This window comes from Setaria viridis, chromosome 7 (assembly GCF_005286985.2).
Source record: "Setaria viridis chromosome 7, Setaria_viridis_v4.0, whole genome shotgun sequence".
In the NCBI taxonomy this organism is placed as follows: Eukaryota; Viridiplantae; Streptophyta; class Magnoliopsida; order Poales; family Poaceae; genus Setaria; species Setaria viridis.
The window spans coordinates 29514404-29532883 of record NC_048269.2 but is presented as its reverse complement, the minus strand read 5'-3'; the positions used below and the strand labels follow the sequence as shown (position 1 = coordinate 29532883).

The 18480-nt window shown below is 47.3% G+C and overlaps 2 protein-coding genes across 4 annotated transcripts; one reads left to right on the top strand and one right to left on the bottom strand.

Annotated features, from left to right (window-relative positions):
- Positions 1-2810: 2810 nt before the first annotated feature.
- On the top strand, positions 2811-4870 carry LOC117864271 (transcription factor GTE7). The gene is made up of 3 exons (XM_034748318.2): positions 2811-4050; positions 4151-4319; positions 4394-4870. The coding sequence occupies exons 1-3, from the start codon at positions 2902-2904 to the stop codon at positions 4456-4458; spliced, it is 1383 nt and encodes a 460-aa protein (XP_034604209.1). The 5' UTR covers positions 2811-2901; the 3' UTR covers positions 4459-4870.
- Positions 4871-5389: 519 nt separating this feature from the next.
- LOC117864269 (uncharacterized) lies at positions 5390-12824 on the bottom strand. 3 transcript variants are annotated; one of them, XR_011898776.1, is made up of 5 exons: positions 12301-12822; positions 11908-12208; positions 6281-10991; positions 6044-6190; positions 5390-5835 (listed from the first exon to the last, which is right to left on the bottom strand). XR_011898776.1 is itself a non-coding variant. In XM_072295110.1 (3 exons), the coding sequence occupies exons 1-3, from the start codon at positions 12614-12616 to the stop codon at positions 10983-10985; spliced, it is 648 nt and encodes a 215-aa protein (XP_072151211.1). In that variant the 5' UTR covers positions 12617-12824; the 3' UTR covers positions 10851-10982. The 3 variants fall into 3 exon arrangements, 1 of the variants encoding a protein (XP_072151211.1); XR_011898777.1 differs by lacking the exon at positions 12301-12822 and having other exon boundaries at positions 6281-11013; positions 11908-12047; XM_072295110.1 differs by lacking the exons at positions 5390-5835; positions 6044-6190 and having other exon boundaries at positions 10851-11013; positions 12301-12824.
- Positions 12825-18480: the final 5656 nt, after the last annotated feature.

Sequence of the window (18480 nt, the reverse complement as noted above, 5' to 3'; positions counted from 1 at the left end):
AGTGAGCTGTCTATTTAGCTGTCTGCAAGATATTTAATTTATTCATAGAAACGGTAATCAAGTGTACATTTAATCTTTGTACCTATTTTGGTGCTCAATTGAGAGAATGTATGATATATTAAATTGAGTCACATAAGTCTTTTAGAAAAAACATAAATATAATATATATTTATATCAATAGGTACTCCGAATACATGATATGATTTAGTAAAGTTGCAATACCATTACAATGTAGGTCATAATTTTGGTTTTGTATACCCTAAACCCTGGTTAATACATCAGCTAACATAAAAAATATGTGAAAATAACAGATATAAAACACTTCAGATAGATCCAATTTGCTAAGTGTTCCTGAGGTGCTAAGTAAGTTAGTAGTACTAACATGTCCTGAACTGCTGGGATGCTCAGCAGTACAAAGCGGTAGGCCATGATTTCAACTTCATCGTATTCTGAATCAAACAGCCAATGAAACCGCTAACTGAACCAAGCTTTCTATGACCAAAGAACAAGCAATAAACAAAGCGATAGGACATGATTTCAACTTCATCATATATTCTGAATCATAAAATTAGAAACATAGATCTACATTTCAGATTTGCAAACACCAGGATGTAAAAATTCAGAAGCTGAAAAGGAGATCTACACCATCTTCACTCTCTATGTTGAAAGTAAAACAAACGAGCAAGCACAAATATCACGTACTTTGCAAAATGGATTTGGCTATCCATTCTGCGGCGCCCGTCGGGGAAGGATGCAACAGAACCAGAAACAGGCACCGCCGCCGCCGCCGAGGCCCTTCCACTTCGCAGCCGTCGTTGCGTCCACTCCCCGCGTCGTGAAGTCCGTCCGCGCTCCATTGATACTGCCGCATCTGATAAGCTTCACGCCGGGAACTGATTTTGCCGCCAAGCTGCCAATTTCGAGCGCGCCGCTGCCGCAGCCGATCCAGGGGAGTCGTCGTCGACCAGCAACGAGGGCGTATAACGGCGATGGTGCTGGTCGTTTGGCCTGGGAGCGCGAGCCCGTGCCGTCGTCTCGTGAGACGACGGCTCTCCTCTCTCTCTCGTCATTAATCGCAGCACACGTCGGATCAATCGGCTTGCGTGGCAGCATACCGACAGGTGTTGTCTCGGCGTTGTACGTGTCCTAAGCAAGATTCTCTTGAGGTGCACTTACGGTCGACCACAAGTAATACAAATTTGCTGAATCTCTGTCTTCTCCCTCCTGGCACTTCTCTCTCCGTTGCATGGCTTGCTCCAGCCACCGGTTGGAAGCTGAGATGGAGTTTTTTTATTGCGAGTAGGCTCCACGTTTGTAGTTCACCCATTGTGAGGCGAGGCAGCAACTGTGGCTACCTGACACTTCCTGACACCTGATCCCACCTTAAGGTCAGCTCGGCAACAACACACGTACCTGTCCAGAGCTAGCTTATTAGCCAGTTCAGTGAGGTATTGCTCACGCCGACCATGGCCAAGGCTCAGCTCATCGCCCGGTTCGCCGTCGAGGCCGCGCCGTCGCAGCTGACGTCGATGCTCAGGCGCCGCCGCGCGCTCCCGAGGGTGCTGGACACGATAGCAGAGGACGAGGAGGAGGCAGCTGTCGTGGAGCTGCCCTCCTACGCGCTGCTGCGCACCAAGGCTCCTCGCCAAAACTTGAGCTACACTGTCGCAGTCTCGCAGAGCTCGAACATGAACAAAAGTATGTTGTAGGCTTGTAGCAACCAACTACGTTTCCCGCAAAAAAAAAACCCATACCAATTACGTACTTATAAGGGTGTAACATACACTTGGAATGCTTCAATGAGACAATGAGCACCGGTAAATGGTTCTCAGTTTGTTCCGTTTCGTCGGCGTCTTGGCGACGATAAAGCTAACGAAATGGTGCACGGTTGGGGGTTCAAACGTCGTTGCTGAATCCCAGTTACATCCCTACTATCTCACCACGCCGAAGCACGCCGCGGGCGCGTACTGTCCTACACCTTGGGCTACCGGTGGCACGCCCGCGTACGCTCTCGTCGAGGTTGGGAGCCTGAGGCACGGACGCTCGATCTGTTCGTCGATCGCCAGCTGCGGCGGCACTTGACGATCCCGCCGCCCTATGCAATGTACCTTGCGGTGCTGGCCGACGGCATGCTTTTCTAACACAAGGGCCACACCACATCACATGGGCGGCTTCCTCAGCACAACACACACGATTCTGCTTGGTGCTTTTGGCACGCATGCTTTTGCTCGGATTCGAAAGCAACAAAAGATGGTCGATGCCCAGCATCGCATTTCGCATACGGCGCTCACAACTCACATGGATCGTGTACATAGCGGCCTATCCTATCAACATGTGAGTACATGGGTGCCAAAAGCTCACTAGCTCAGTACCTGTGGACTCCTGGAGAATCGAGTTCGAGTTCTATCATGGTGGCCACACCAACACTTGCTGCTGGTTTTGACTATCTTTTCGTAGGATACAAAATAAGGCGCCAACAGTCGAAGCCCGGGTTCCCGCGAAAACAAAACTCAGCTCCCAAGCCCGCGCATTACCGGTTTCCACACCCTCCCAACCGTTGCGTCTACCACTCACTGAGGCACGGACCCCACCTCACGCCCGACCCCACGTGACAGGGACCCGTGCTCCAACGACCCCGTCAAACCATCGCGTCCACGGTCACGCAACGATTCCCACGCCCAAAAGCAACTCCAACCATCCGAGCCGTCCACTCTCCACACCAACGGTGCGGATCCCTCCTCTCTCGCAGTCGGCGGGCCGCCCGCCACGAAAAAATATCCCGTCGCCTCCGCCCCCCTCCTCCTCGGCTCCTCCCCGTGCTCCGTCCCGGGGTTCGGATCCAAAATTGCAAGCGCCCCAGCCCCCAATCGAGCTCGCTCCCGCGCGGAACCCTCGCCGGTGATGGCGTCCGCCCTCCTCGCCGGCCGGAGCGGGGCGCACCACCATAGCTGGGGAGAGGGGCGCGCCCCGCTCGCGCCCATTCCCCCCAACCCTAGCCCCAACCACCCCCCGCACCCCCCGCGCGGCGACGGGCCGAAGGCGCGGGCGGCGGCGGCGGCCTCGCCGGCGGCCGGCTACGTCACCTTCCGTCCGGGGTCCCTGGGCCACCGCGAGGCCCGCGCGCTCCGGGACCGCCTCGCCGGCGAGCTCGGCCAGGTCCGCGCCCTCCTCTCCCGCATCGATACGTGGCAGGTGCGGCAGCAGGGCCACCCGCCGCGCCGGGAGCTTCTCCCCGCGCCTCCCGCGAAGCTCTGGGGCGCGATGCGAAAGCGGTGCGGGCAGATCCTCACCAAGCTGCGCAAGGACAAGCGGAGCGTGTGGTTCAACGCGCCCGTGGAGGTGGAGCGCCTCGGCCTCCACGACTACCACACCGTCATCAAGAGCCCCATGGACCTCGGCACCGTCAAGGAGAACCTCGCCGCCGGGAGGTACGCCTCGCACGACGCCTTCGCGGGCGACGTCCGCCTCACCTTCTCCAACGCGCTCCGGTACAACCCGGTCGGGCACGAGGTCCACACGTTCGCTGGCGCCCTCCTCGCGTCCTTCGAGAAGATGTACAAAGCGGCGGTCGATTGGTTCGAGGAAGAGTGCAAGCGCCTTGAGCCGCCAAAGCCAGTGCCAGCCGAATTGCCACCTCCACCGACTGTTGAGGCGAAGGTGAAGCCGAGGACTGGGAACGTGAAGATGCGGAAGCCGAAGGCGAGGGAGCCTAACAAGAGGGAGATGAGCCTGGAGGAGAAGAACTTGCTGAGGCTGGGGCTCGAGAGCTTGCCCGAAGAGAAGATGCATAATGTGCTGCAGATTGTGCGCAAGAGGAACAGCAATCAAGAGATGCTTGGGGATGAGATCGAGCTGGATATTGATGAGATGGATGTCGAGACACAGTGGGAGCTTGATCGATTCGTCACCAACTTCAACAAGGCCCTCAAGAAGAGTAAGCGAGCTGCAATGGTGAATGGAGGCACTGCTGATGTCGCAAGTGCTGCTGTGGCTGAGGATGACATTGCACCAGTGAATGGTGTGGCTACATTGGTTGGCAATGATGATGCGGTAATGACTATTGGAGCATGAGGTTTTGTTTTTTTGGTTTAAGCTAGTCATTGAATGAATTGGGATCTCATGCTAGTCTGTTGTTTTGTGTTGCTTACAGGAGAGTGAGAACCCTATGAAGACCACTACATTGGCCGAGCAAGTTGATGAGTATGTAGATATTGGGGATGAGATGCCAACAGCCACTTACCAGTCAATGGAGATCGAGAAGGATGCTGAAGTTGCAAGTGGCTCTGGTGCTTCTGGCAGTGGATCCTCATCATCCAGTGGTATGATCAAGCCACCATTTTGTACTTAAAAAAATTCCAACACCATTTTGACATTGATTTGCATTCATTTACAGGTTCAGATTCAGGGAGCTCAGGGGACAGTGCCTCAGGAGCTGGGAATGCTCACTCTTTGGCTTAGGGGAGGTCGTTGTAACCATAGGATTAAGGGTTGGATAGTGTGAGTTCTTGTTCTTGGGTGATTCGAGTAGAGTTAGAGGAATTGCAGGTATTCTGTAAGCTGTTTTTCTGAGATGTGGGTGTCTGCTTCGTTTTAGTAGTTAACGTAGTCAGTAGATAATAGATGGGCTTTGTGAGTATCTGATAGCACAGATGGAGACATGTATATATAAGTTGCAGGCGGAAGCCGGAAGGTACTGGGGCGTTTATAGTAGTTGATTAATGAAGGTGGCTAGGCCTAGTGTCTGTGTTCTTTGTAGTAGTACAGTTGTTCCGGTGCAGCTCTTTTATGTAGTTGATTATCAACGAGTTGTGCATGACATTAAGTGTGATATTAAAGGTAACAATGCAGTATCTTTGTTTGGTGATGGCTATTGATGAATTTATTTATCATTTTGGATAGATGAGCTTTGAGATAAGTTTCAGTGGACATGCAAATCCGTGTTTATTGTTGATGCATGCTTTGTGAAAATTGCCCCCTCAGATACGCCTGTTCTGCTCTGTTGCCTATCACAAATCTGTGAATCTGTCGGTTATAATTTGGTAACTTTAGAATTTATGGTCTGCTGTTGGAATTTCAGGAAGCCTCTCGAGGTGCGAAATGCCAGTAAAAAGCGCTGAGCACTGTTGAAATTTCTGATAAATTAGTCGTGCAACAAAGGCTTTCATGCTTTCAGTTTTCACTGATCGATGCAACACCATTGCTTAGAAAGGATGAGGTGCAAATTGGAACGAAGAGCCGTTGGTGTTGTCTTATCTTATCTAATGATTCCCTGGGTTCCTTCAGGTAACTATTGGCCTATATACTTCTTACCATAGGTGAGAATCGTTGTTTTCTTAGCTGATGAGTTGTGCAGGCCTGTAAGCACTAAGCTTCATGGAAACAGTGTCCCTTGCAAGTCCACAATAACTTGAGCATAGCCGAGCTGACTACTGAATTCATGCAGTCATTCGGTACAGTTAGCACGCGACTACTTGCGGGACGGTTCCAGAGGAGGGGCAATATAATGTGAAGATACAATTACAATCTGAAGGACATGTTTGCCACTTTGCCTTCCTCAGACCCAAAATAAAAAGCAAAATAAAAAGCAAAATGAACTAATTACTCGTAAGGTAACATATCACACGCACACACACAGGTTCAAATTTATGCAGACTAGCTGTCAGCTCGCTAGCACAGTGTGGATTCTGTCAGGGCAAGATATGAGTTGGCTCAGGCTCAGTTCCATCGTATTGGCCTCGTTTGTTGATACACGAGAGAGGATTAGAGCCTGGAGGGTGCGTCGCTGTACTTGCAGAGCATTTTTCTTTTGTATGGATAGGCCCCCCTCCCTTCGATCTGTAGTTAAGAAAATAAAAACATTAGGCCTTTGAGCGTTCAGATTGCAAGATGAGATGAATAGCATAGAATAGAAGTACAAAACAGACTGTTTTCAGTTCACATGACAGCAAAACTATTAACATTCGGCAGCTTATGGCCAGTGACGACGAGGTTCGAGAAGCGAAACAATTCTATTTTTGATGGTTATGAGTAAAAAGAAGCACACCTTGGGCGTTGGGCCTCTTGTCTGGCAAACATGAGCCCTGCAATGGGTGATCTGCAAGAAACAGGGATGTGTGGATGCTTTGTTGAACAGCACGTAGTTGTATGAGATTTAGTAGTGGAACACTGGAACGTACAGCAGCTTGAATGCCTGCAAAGCAGCAATGGGACAGCTTATTTTCACATGACACCGAGGGATGTAAAATCTGATAATAACATGATTGACGGTAGAGGCATATACCTCAGAAGGCAACAGAGTGAAACCCGCTTTGCTGGTAGACAAGTCTGCTTAACAACCACCCAGTAATCAGTTCACATATTTCCCATTAATTTTGACTTTTGGCTTCCTTGTTGTTGTTGCTAGCATTCTGCATTCATCAGCTAGCTCCTTGCTGCAACCAGAGCTGATCTCAATTTCTTCAAGCGAAGGTGGGAGCCCCTTTTCTGGCAGCCTTGAGAGAGACGGGCAAAAAGTGATCTCCAACCTCTTGAGGGAGGAAAGCCTGTGCAGACCCACAGGAAGACCTGCGAGGTTGGAGCAATTCTCAAATCGTAGCTCCTGCAGGGACGTGAGGTGCTGAAGCGCTCTCTCTTGCTCCTCCGTTAGTCCCGTCACTTCCCCCATAGGATGGCGTAACTCTAGGCATCGGAGGGAGGTGAGGCACTTCCAGAATGATGTGGTGAGTAAAGAGTAATCATCAGTGCGGAGCCTTTCCAGTCCAGCGCACAGCTCATAGCCCTGACTTGACAGATGTCCCAGATAAGGAAGTAAGCCAGGGCATTTGGATACTACCAAATACCTGAGACATCTGAGGGACTGGAAGTCCTCTGGTGCAGCGAGCGATGCACAAAACTGAACCATCAACTCTTCCAGCGTTGTGCAGGAACGCAGCTGTAGCGATTTCAGGCTTGGGTTGTAAAACAGATATAATTTCCGGAGGCAGGTGAAATTCCCCTCTAATGTGGCGAGTGATTCATAACAATCGATGACCATCTTTTCCAGTGCTGTACAGGTACATAACTGTAGCGATTTCAACTCTGAGTTGCCCACCAGCACTAATTCCTTGAGGCAGGTGAAATTCCCCTCTAGTGCAGCGAGCGATGCACAATAACGAACCTTCAACTCTTCCAGTGCCGTGCAGGAATGCAACTGTAGCAATTTTAAACTTGGGCTGTCGTTTATTTCTAACTTTTTGAGGCAGTTGTGATCTTCTAGGAAGCAGGGCTGCAGCGTTTCTGGGGATTCCTCGATATCAAGTTTGCCAAGTGAATACGGGAGAAGCCATCTTCCGTTTCGCTGGTCGTTGTTTTCATATGTCTGCACCAAAGACGGGATCAGTTTGGGGCATCCACCAATTTTTAGCTCCTCAAGGGAGGTGAATCCAGAGAAGCCTTCCTTGTTCCCCTGAAATGTTAGCTCTCTGCACCACAGAATAGACATTTTCTTGAGAGAGGAGACGGAATTTGATGGGATGCGCAGGAGTCCATCTGGAGTTGAGCTTGTCAATGCGTCATCTGGGTTTCCTGCTGATGGAGCCCGTGGGGCTGAGGTGTGATTCGATGAACTACTATCTCCCACTTCGATCAACAGTCGTGATATCTGGTGGCAATTGAGCAAGTGCAATTCCTCTAGAGCTGGTGCATGGCGCAGCATCACAGATAGCCACATCCCAGTTATTCCACAAAATTGAATTCTGAGATGCTTGAGAGATGGGAGGGCATTGAAATTTATGTCGGTCATGTCTTCATGGGTATGCTCTGGTGGTGGTGGGACATCTGAAGAGAAAAGGTTAATGCAGAAGCTTATGTCCATAGTCTTTAAGCTAATGAGTTGCCTGAAACCTTCGAGTGAAATAGAAGATAGTTTTTGGCAGCCTGCTATATGCAATCGGCTAAGGGCCCTCAAATTATGGAATGACAAAATTCTGTCATCCAGCTCCGTCAGCCCATCATTCTTATTAATTTCTCTCCGAGTTCTGTCATCCAGCTCCGTCAGCCAATCATTCTTATCAATTTGTCTCCAAGTTCTGTCATCCAGGTCCGTCAGCCAACCATTCTTAACAATTTTTCTCCAATTGTGTATTCCGATTACCAGTTTTTCGCTGGATGATCCCTCCATCGTTGGGAGTGTTGAAACTCTTGCGATGTGTAGTTTACAAACATTACTAGAAGGTGGTAGAGGATTCGGTACCATTAAATGGGGACATTCACAGATGGTAAGTTCCTTAACACAGGACAACCATGACTTGCGCTCAATTTTTAATTTCTTCCAGCTCTCAAAGAGGGGAAAGACCTTCAGAACATGACATTGCTCAAACTTGAGGACCCTTAAACTGGAGTTCAAGTCCATCACGGAATTGCAGGAACAACACTCCAACTTTGGCATATTAATCAGCACCAGCTCCTCCAATGGTACGATTGATACTTTCTTTACTTTCTGCATATTACTTAGCTTCAGCTTTGTAAGAAATTTAAGGCTTTCCAAAGATGGAAGTATTTTCCATTCTCCACAATCCTCTAGATGAAGTGCCTGCAAGAAAGTAACTGAAGTGGCAAGCCAAGCTGGGGAGGTAGAACCGCTGTACCCAGAGATTTGAAGATGTTTTAGATTTTGATGTGGTTCAAGGCCCTCAAGGACATCATGTGCCATGTCAATAAAAGGTCCAGACCTCGGGCTATTATTACTACCATCCATTTGCGACCTCTCCCTTTCCGTTTCCGTGTTTATCAATGGTCCATAGTTTGGATCACTATCATCCATTCGGCTTCTCCCCTCTTCATCACTATCATCCATTTGGCTGCTCCCCTCTTCTACTTCCGAGATGCTAATGTCATCATTTGTGTAGCTTGAATCACTATCATCCGTTGGGCTGCTCCCCTCTTCTGCTTCCGAGATGCTAATGTCATCATTTGTATCCTTCCAGGACAAGATAAGCTTTTCTAATTGCTGTTTGTCTCTCAATTTTGCCCCATCAGCCTCGGACCTACTTACATTGACGAGATGAAAAACACCAAGTTGTACAAGCTTATTCATGGATCGAAGCTGTGTTATCTCAAAGCGACTAGAATTTTGATCCGTGGAATTCTGCATGTCCTGACTATTACTCGTTTCACCAACTCTAGGAATAAAAGAGCGTGCTCCCTTTGTTACAAATAGATACCTCATGCTGATGAGATCATTCACACCATGAACTATAGTTGGGTGTCCAGCATCCAATACTTGAAGGTGATAAAACTTGCTCAGAGAAATAGCACTTCCATTGTTCCCAAATTTTAGGTAGCGAATATGGGTAGGATTTACCAAATTCAGCACGGAAGTATAAAAATTAGCTTGTGTTGCGGAAATCTGTAGCAAACGTAAGTGACATGCCTTCTGGAATATATCTTGGAAGGACTGGAAGAAGAAAGACTCGCATCTCCCGATTAATATCAATGTCCTCAAATTTCTCACTAATGGAACTATAGTTTGCAATTTTTCTTCAAACTCCTTATGATTAAGTATGCTGTGAATTGAAACATGACGTATGGTTGGCAGAATTTCGTTCCGCTCTAAACCACATATTGTTGCAAAATGACTCCCTGAAACCACCCTTGCAAATTCATACATGATTCCACACATAACATAGCATGTCCCAGTGGGTGGAGTGGACTCTTCCGCTCCTTGAGTGGGGCTGGACTCTTCCTTTTCTACTTCCTCAAAGAAGCACAGGTCCACTAAATCATGGAGATAGTCCCGTCCTGTCTCCTCTGGTGTCTTCTTCGAGTTTTTACATCTTAAAAATCCTTGTGAAATCCAAGTACGAACCAGATCCTCAGCAAGAAACTTATAATTATCAGGAAATATTGAACAATACAAGAAACACTGCTGCAAATGGTAGGGAAGCTTATCATAGCTAAGCTTCAAAGCATGCATGATGCCTGTATTAAGTAGCATGGATTTTTGGTCTTCACTCTTCAGAATGGTACTCCAATGATCAATAGTAAGATGTTTTTTTAATACTTCTCCTGCAGTTTGCGCTGCTAATGGGTTTCCCTTTAACTTTGCAGCAATTTGACGTCCGATGATGTTTAGACTTGGATGCCTTTCGTAATTGTCATCACCAAATGCGCATGCTTTAAACAATAACCAAAAAACATCATTTTTCAGAGCAACTAACTTAATCGGTTCAACTGTACCTAGCCTTCGTGCAACAGACAAATTTCTAGTTGTTATAACAATCACATTGCCCTTTTTCTGACTTGATTTCAAAGGAGACAATAGTTCATTCCATTGGTAGCTATCCATGCAGTCAGTGACATCATCTAGAACAAGGAAAAACCTTTTGGACCGGTGCCCCATATGTTCCTTTAATATCTCTTGAAGCTTTGAGTAGTTTCTCATTTGTCCTTCATGGCTTTCTTTGTTACGAGGAGGCCTGTTGTGGCTTTCTAGGGCAACAACATCTAACATCTCATTTGTAAGTCTCACTTTATCAAACATGTCGGACACCCAAATCCATATCCGCGCAAATTGACTTATAACAGTTGGATCATTGTAGACAAGTTGAGCTAGAGCTGTCTTCCCAACCCCTACAATGCCTACAATAGGCAGTACAGTTATGACATTAGATTCTGCAGCTGTGATCACCCTTATGATGTAGTACTTCTCCACATCCCTCCCGTGGACTTCTCGAGGAACACAGCTTGATGTTGTTGTCCGTGTATCTGAGTTGTTGCTCTGACTTTGAACTGAACACGCGACAGAATCCTTGAGAAAATCGCACACATTCCCTCGCGAGTCTTGTAACTCAAAAACTATTTGGCGTATCCTATTAGGAAGTCCGGCCTTGTTCCAAGGGCGTGTGTTAGATGCAGCGCTCTGTGTTGATGCCTCATTGACTCTCATCCTTTTTTCTCTGACGAACGAATCCCGAGTTGCATTGGTGGTATCATTTGGTGCACCATCAGTGGAACTGCATGAAGAAAATGATCCCTCTATTTATTTTTATAAGGCGTGATATGACATGGCATGGTCTTCCAAATTATACTTTGATCATGAATCTGTTTTATATTATATTATTTATGGTTATAAACACAAATCCAACCATTTCGAGTTTACATCATAAAAATAAAAAAATATTAGTTAAATTATTAGTCAAATATACAAAGTTTGAATCTTGGTATGCGCATACGCCTTATAAACATAAACAGAGGGAGTATCAATTTATGGGCATGATTCAGGGATGCATTACAATTTATTAGGAAGCAATTTAGGGGATGTTTGGATACGAGGTGCTAAACTTTAACAGTGTCACATCGGATGTTCGGATGCTAATTAGGAGAACTAAACATGAGCTAATTATAAAATTAATTACAGAATCCTGTGCTAATTCGCGACACGAATCTATTAAGCCTAATTAATCCACCATTAGCAAATGGTTACTATAGCACCACATTGTCAAATCATGGACTAATTAGGCTTAATAGATTCGTCTCGCGAATTACACTCCAACTGTGCAATTAGTTTTGTAATTAGTCTATATTTAATACTTCTAATTAGTATCCAAACATCCGATGTGATGGGTGTTAAACTTTAACATGTTGGAGCCAAACAGTCCCTTATTGAACTTTTTTCTTCTTCTTGTTGTAACGCTTTAACTTTTTCCTTTTTTTTAATATATAACCGTTAGGGGCTTTGTCCCTCCTGTTACGCTGAAAAGAAAATTATTGCACTTTATGTATAACCAAGGTTGATGTTTGGGTGATCCAATTTATGGAGAGAAAGAACATCTCAAAAGCTACCACCAATCATTATTTGACAATGCAAAAGTGCACTGATGTAATAAAGATATAAATGGAATATGTTATCTGGTATGTGTATTGCACTACCTTGTAGTATTTGTCGGTTCTTCAGCTGCTGGACGTTTGCTCAGACATTTTTTACTCCTGATATGCTTGTTCAAACCGTTTGTCCCGGTCGTACCACCGCATTTAACCTCCTTACCACAGTATCTACATTTTGCTCCCTGAGTCTTTCCATTAACTATTATCTCGGTAAAATGGTCCCATTCCTTGCACCGATTCGTGCGCCTCTTGCTAGTCTGTATATGGGGATTGTCCCTGGATCCTTCCACTTGCTCTGCTTCATGGCCATCCGTGCGCTCGGACTCGTTAGCACAAGCAATCGTACCTGTGCCATAAGAAACCAACGTGGATAAGGAATGGGTTTTATTGATTCAAGGAATACGTCTAATATAGTACTATTTAACAAGGATCATTTACCTCTTTCGACCTGCTCCTGTAGCCTAAAGTAGTCGAGCTCGTCGACCAAGTCGTCGGCGTCATACATCAGCTCACTGAGACGAGCGAGCGATCCGGCCAGCGGCTTGTTCCCGGTGGCCCTCCCCTTGACAGCGGCAACCACCGTCTCAACCCTCTCGATCTCAGACTTGAGCTGCTTCATGCCTTCTCCAAGCCCAACGTGGCGAATCCATTCGTCGTGCTCGCCGCTGAAGATGCCCTCCAGGATGGTTTGCGCCAGCCATAGGATCTTGCCCTCGACGAGGGCGTTCTCTACGGCCTCCATCAGATCCGGCATGTGCAGAAGGCAGTTCTTGGGCTAGCTAGCTAGTAATCACTGGGAGGATGCAAATGACTAGGACGGGAAGGGAACAAGAAGATTTCACAGAAACACTACGCAGCTACGAAGCTTGGAATGGAAGTAGAGACAAGACGAGCAGATAAGGACCAAGAACGGGTCAAGGGAGAGCCCGCCTACCGCAAACGTGCCTGTCACCTTTTTCTGCGGAATAATGCACGCCTTTGACTGAACGTCGAGCCCTTGAGCACTGCAACCGCAACCACCGCTGCTACGCTGTTTTCTTAAAAAAAAACATTTGCAGCTTCTGCTCCAACTGGGCCGGGAGTCCTTCGACCTGCTCTTTAGTCTGAAGTAGTCGAAACTGGGTCTTCAAACAAGCCCAGCGGGCTCAACCGCAGGCCTCGGCCCTTTTTGTTTAAAATTGCGACGTCTTGTACTCTTGTTGAACTACCAAACCTTTTTCTCCTTCCACGTTAACGCAATCCCGGTCCCGGTCCCGGTCCCGGTTCACGATCCCGATCCCTTTCCCCGAACATCCACTCGTTCTTAGCTTTGAAAGAAGGAACAAAATGCTTAATATTTGCTTCTCAAGATTACTATTATATTGCTCGGAAGATTTTTTTTCTGCAGTTGTCGTCTTGTACTCCCTCCGTTCCAAATTGTAGGTCATTTTAATTTTTAGTTCGCAAATATTATTATGCATATAGATATAGTGTATGTCTAGGTGCATATAAATATAATCAAAATGACTTATAATTTGGAACGAAGGAAGTGCTGCACTGTTGCTTGATAAACCATCGTACTCATTCTTTTTTTTTACCCCACCAGTCATTCTACGCAGGAGAGAGTAAACATGAGTAGGCAAAGGTACCTATAGTAGGACTTACGCTGGTGGGAGACTAGCTTAGTGCAGGATTTCTGATTCGAGATAGGGAAAAACAACATCAAACCACGTCGATTTACTAGTCTTTAAAAAAACAACATCGATTCATACATAAAACAACCCGTTGGTACCAGAAACCAAATTTTTTCATTTTGTTACTCGAACAGTTACAACATGACAGACGAAATCGCACATACAGTACAGACCTAAACACAAAAATGCTTGGTAACAATTGAAACCTCTCGGTGATTCCTCAAATGCTAAGTTGATGACACAGAGCAACTGGTGTTTGACATACATACGCACACAAGACACAACGACGCACAGCCTGCCTGCAACTGCTAGACAAAACCACCAAGGGCTGCAACGATGATAAAAGGAAGGATGGAAAACCCCAGAATTGTCTTCCCGGTGTCCTGCCGACCAGTCAGGTCACCTGTGAGCCATAGGCCGGCGCATGTCTCCATGAACCCGATTATCACTAGTGTGATGAGAGTTCCGCGGTACAGGTAGAAGGGCGGCTCACCGTGGTAGAAGATGGCGAGTCTGAGCGCTGCCGCAGCTAGGACGCCGCCGCACAAGATCAGCACCGCCGGCAGCTTCTCCATGTCGCCGAAAGCATCGGAGATCAATCTCAGCATGTTGACGAGGACATCCATCGTCTCCTGGTACCGTGGTGGCTCTTGTTTTGAGGCTTGGGGGATGGAGTGGCCGGAGTTGGCGTATATATAGAAAAGGAAGTCCCTGTCCCGGTCCCGGTCCCGGTCCCGGACTCCTGGTACCGCTCCCGGTTCCAAACACGGGGTTCGGACAAAGTCGTCGAGAAGATTGACCGTCCGAGGTCCAAACCTGATCCCGGTTCGTTCCCGGTCCCTAATCCCGATTCATCTCAAGTCCCGGTCCCTATTTATCCAGCAGGGGCGCAGGGCGGGACAGGGCCATTACATCCATCACTGAAATCTACAGGAACGATCTTTCCTCGAAGTTGCCATCGGACTCGAACCTCCATCTTTCGTGGCCTGCTTACAACGCCTCAAACGTTTAAGTCCCGGTCCCTGATCCCGTTTGCAAGTCCCGGTTCCATCTCTGCTAACAAGAGTACCACTACTCCTAGCAAGCTCCCTAGTCAATGTGTGCGCTGGCACGAGAACGATTGGTCACAGTTGTTGTGCTCGCCGTAACGAAAGAAGGCACGCAGATCGGGTTCGTGTGTCCTCGAGAAGACAGAAAAAATTACTGCGAAGCAACAGATTAACCAATATCGGAAACAGTTCCACAGTGATTCAGTGCTGTAATTTCCCATTTTGCATGGCAACGCCAACGCGGCTCATTTTTAGAAAGAAAGACGAAATAGCGCATCGATTGAGATTTCCTTGCCATACACACAGTGCTACAGCGGTAGAATCATGGTGCCGCCAGACGGATCAGTCTCCCGATCTCAAACAAACTGTCAATGACGGATACCCTAGCTTCACGCTGCATGCAGCGCCATCGTACTTGATCCACGCATCTGGTAGCACCACCCTTCAGTACAGCGCGGCGTCTCACTGCAAGCAAGTCTGCAACTGCGCTATCATGCTGACCATTTTTTCATTGAGAAAATTCCTCACATATATAGCACGAGATAAAGATTTGATTCCCTAGGACACCATAAATTGTCGTCTTCCTTATTTGGCACCGAATTTACACTTCCCTTTGATCCCTCAGCTATTTCCGTTAAAATTCTCTTTCACGAACGTCAGACATTTGGTTTGTGATCAAAATACCCCGGAGGATATTTGGAAGGCCGCCGCAGACACCGACCGCCACCAGGGTCCGGCGAGGCCACACACTCACATGCAAGCAGTCTTGCTGCAATCGGAGCGCCATCCGCCGCCGCTGCAGCGCTGCTAGCCTGCCACCATCAAGCTATCCAACGGCCGGCGCGGAGGGAGACAAGCACGCGCCTCAAGGGAACGGGGAGCCGCGCCGGCACAGCACTTGCCGCATCCGGAGACGAAGGGAACGGCGCAGCTTTGAGTGGCGTGACCGCGTGGAGGGGATCTCATCAAGCGTAGACATCTGGGATCCCATTCGGCACCCCGCCGGCTCGCAGGTGTAGTTCTCGCGGCGTGTGTCTGCGTCCTGGAGCTCGTCCTCCTCGTCGAGGAGCTGCAAGAGCGGGCACACGAGGTCGACGTCCTTGTGATGCCACGCCAACAGCGTCACCGCTAGTGTACAGCCCAGGTCCCAGGCACCCACGCAGCAATAGCTCGTGTGACCGCGGCCGCCAACGCTGCGTCAGTCTCCGGCGCACGGCTGCTGGATTGCGCCCTGTGCATGCATGCTGGAGGGCGGAGGCTGTGCAGGTCCGTGTCATCGAGAAAGGCCTGGGCCGGGCCAGTCCCAAACCAGACTGTAATCGCAGACGACCAGACCACATCCTCAAATCGAGCTCAAATCCATCTTGCAGCTGATAAATCAAGCTTTAATTACAAAATCAAGTTGCCAGGCACATTATTAAATACCAATTCCCACTTGAATTGAGCTTCAACGGAGCTAGTGAAGACATGAAGGTCACCTACACCGAGCATGAGCGGTACAGAAACGAGCATATAGGAGAGGTTAACATATTGTATGGAATTCACCATATATTTCTAGATGGGGGGGGGGGGGGGGGGGGGGGGGGGGTTCGCAAAATGTGGGTAGACTTAACGCTCAAACTAAAAACAAGGAAGGAATGAACGAAAAGCTCCGATGTTAAATAAGGAAGACAAAACTTTGTTAAACAAGGAAGACAAAAACTTTGTAGTGTGAGAGAACCATATTTTTATCGGACGCTATATATTAGGGATTTTTTATTAGAGAGAAGAGGATCATTGTGGTTGACTGGTTGTGGATTTGTGATACCGTGGGCCGGTTGGTAACTGGGCGTCTGCTTTAGCTGGGCCTTCAGTTCAAAGTGGCCCAGATCATCATTGGTCTTTCTTTTGGTTTTCTTTATTGAGTGAGAGCCTCAACGTGGGCTCCCAAATCCCAATCGGGCATGAGGTCCATCGCTGCGCAAAGTGGCTGTCGATTGGGATTTGGGCCTGAAGCGCCTTGAGTTGCCACCCGGAAATCCTAAATCCTATCCATCTTCCGTATCCATCTTCCGGAAGATTTTATTGAGTTACCTTCTAATGTTTGAGATTCGTGCGACAAATGAGATCCGTCAGATCTGTATCAACCTAAACCCTAGCCTCACTCCCTCCCTCCCCTACCTTGCGCTGCCACCCCCCGTGCGGGGCCCATCTGCTGCCGTTGCCGGCGCCATCCCTGTCCGCCACCACGCAGCAGCCGCAACGAACTCACCAGCCCCCACGCGCGGTGCGCCACCATCCCACTCCCACATGCATGTGCAGCCACCGCGGCCCCTATATGGGCTCGCCGGCCGCCTGCCGCTGAACTGAAGAGGAAGGTTGAAAAAATGTTGGATCAACTTTTTTTGAAAAATGTTGGTGCAACTTTTTTTCAAAAAATATTGAATTCAACCTTTTCTAAAGAAATGTTTGGCTCAACTTTTTTCGAATAAATATTGGTTCAACTTTTTATAAGAAACGTCCAACTTTTTGTTAAAATGTTGACAATATTTTTTCAATTAAATAGTCTTTGGTGGGCTTTTGCTTTGCTTGGCTGTGCTGCAGCGTGCTATAATGGGCCGAGGTGAGCTGGAAGTTTCAACCCTTATCTATCTTCCACAAGATAGATAGGAGCTCCCGTTGCCACCTACATCAATAATAGATGCGGAAGGTGAAGCTGAGGAATCTTCCACAAGATAGATATGAGCTCCCGTTGCCACCTACACTAACAGTAGATGCGGAAGGTGAAGTCGAGGACAAGGAAGTAAAGGAAGCCGAAGGCGAGGGAGCCTAACCAGAGGGAGAAGCCACGAAGCTGTGAATATGCCTGTTATAATTTGGTAACTTTAGAAATTGTTTTGAAGGAATCGTACAAGATAGTGCGAGTTTCCATTGATATAGGAGAAAATGCAACCTATAGCTTTGGGAGGTCACAGTCATGAAAAAAGAAAAAAAACTAAGAGTCTGTTTGGTCGAGCTCCACCTGCTCCTGATTCTCAGTGATTATCTATGGTTCTCTATAATTAATTTTATGGAGAAAGATTTTCTGTGCGAGAAGTGAATCGGGAGAAGCTAGTAGCCTTTCATTCAGAGAATCGCTTCACAAAATTAGCAGAGAATCACTTCTCTCTGAAAAACTGTTTAGCAGAGCTCCTCCTAGATTTAGCGTAAAAGCTGCTCTAGGAGCTCTGCCAAACAAACCCTAATAAAACAACTAAATTTGACCAGTTGGATTGGAACGTCAGCACATGGCTGCACCACTCAAACTCGACAACAACATCAACTGGTTGAATTGGGTCATCAACGCGACCGCACCACTCAACTAAACAAACAACTTCAGAATTTGTGGTCTCGTGTTGGAATTTCGGGAAGCGTTTAGAGGTGCAAAATGCCAGTACAAAGTATAGACGCACTGTTGAATTTTCTGATAAATTAGTTGTGCAACCAAAGGTTTTCATGTTTTCAGTTTTCACTGATTGATGCAACTCCATTGCTTGCAAAGGATGAGGTGCAACTTGGAACGAAGAGCTGTTGATGTTCCCTTATCTAACGATTCCCTGTTCCTTCAGGTAAATTTTGGGCCATATAGTTCTTAGAGGGTGATTGGATACCAGGGGCTAAATTTTAGCCTTGTCACATCGGATATTCGGATGCTAATTAGAAGAACTAAATATGAGCTAATTACAAGACTAATAACAGAACCCCTAGGCTAAATCCCAAGATGAATCTATTAAGCCTAATTAATCCATCATTAGCGAATGGGTACTGTAGCACCACATTGTCAAATCATGAACTAATTAGGTTTAATAGATTCGTCTCGTGATTTAGCCTAGGAGTTGTGCAATTAATTTTGTAATTAGCCTATGTTTAATACTTCT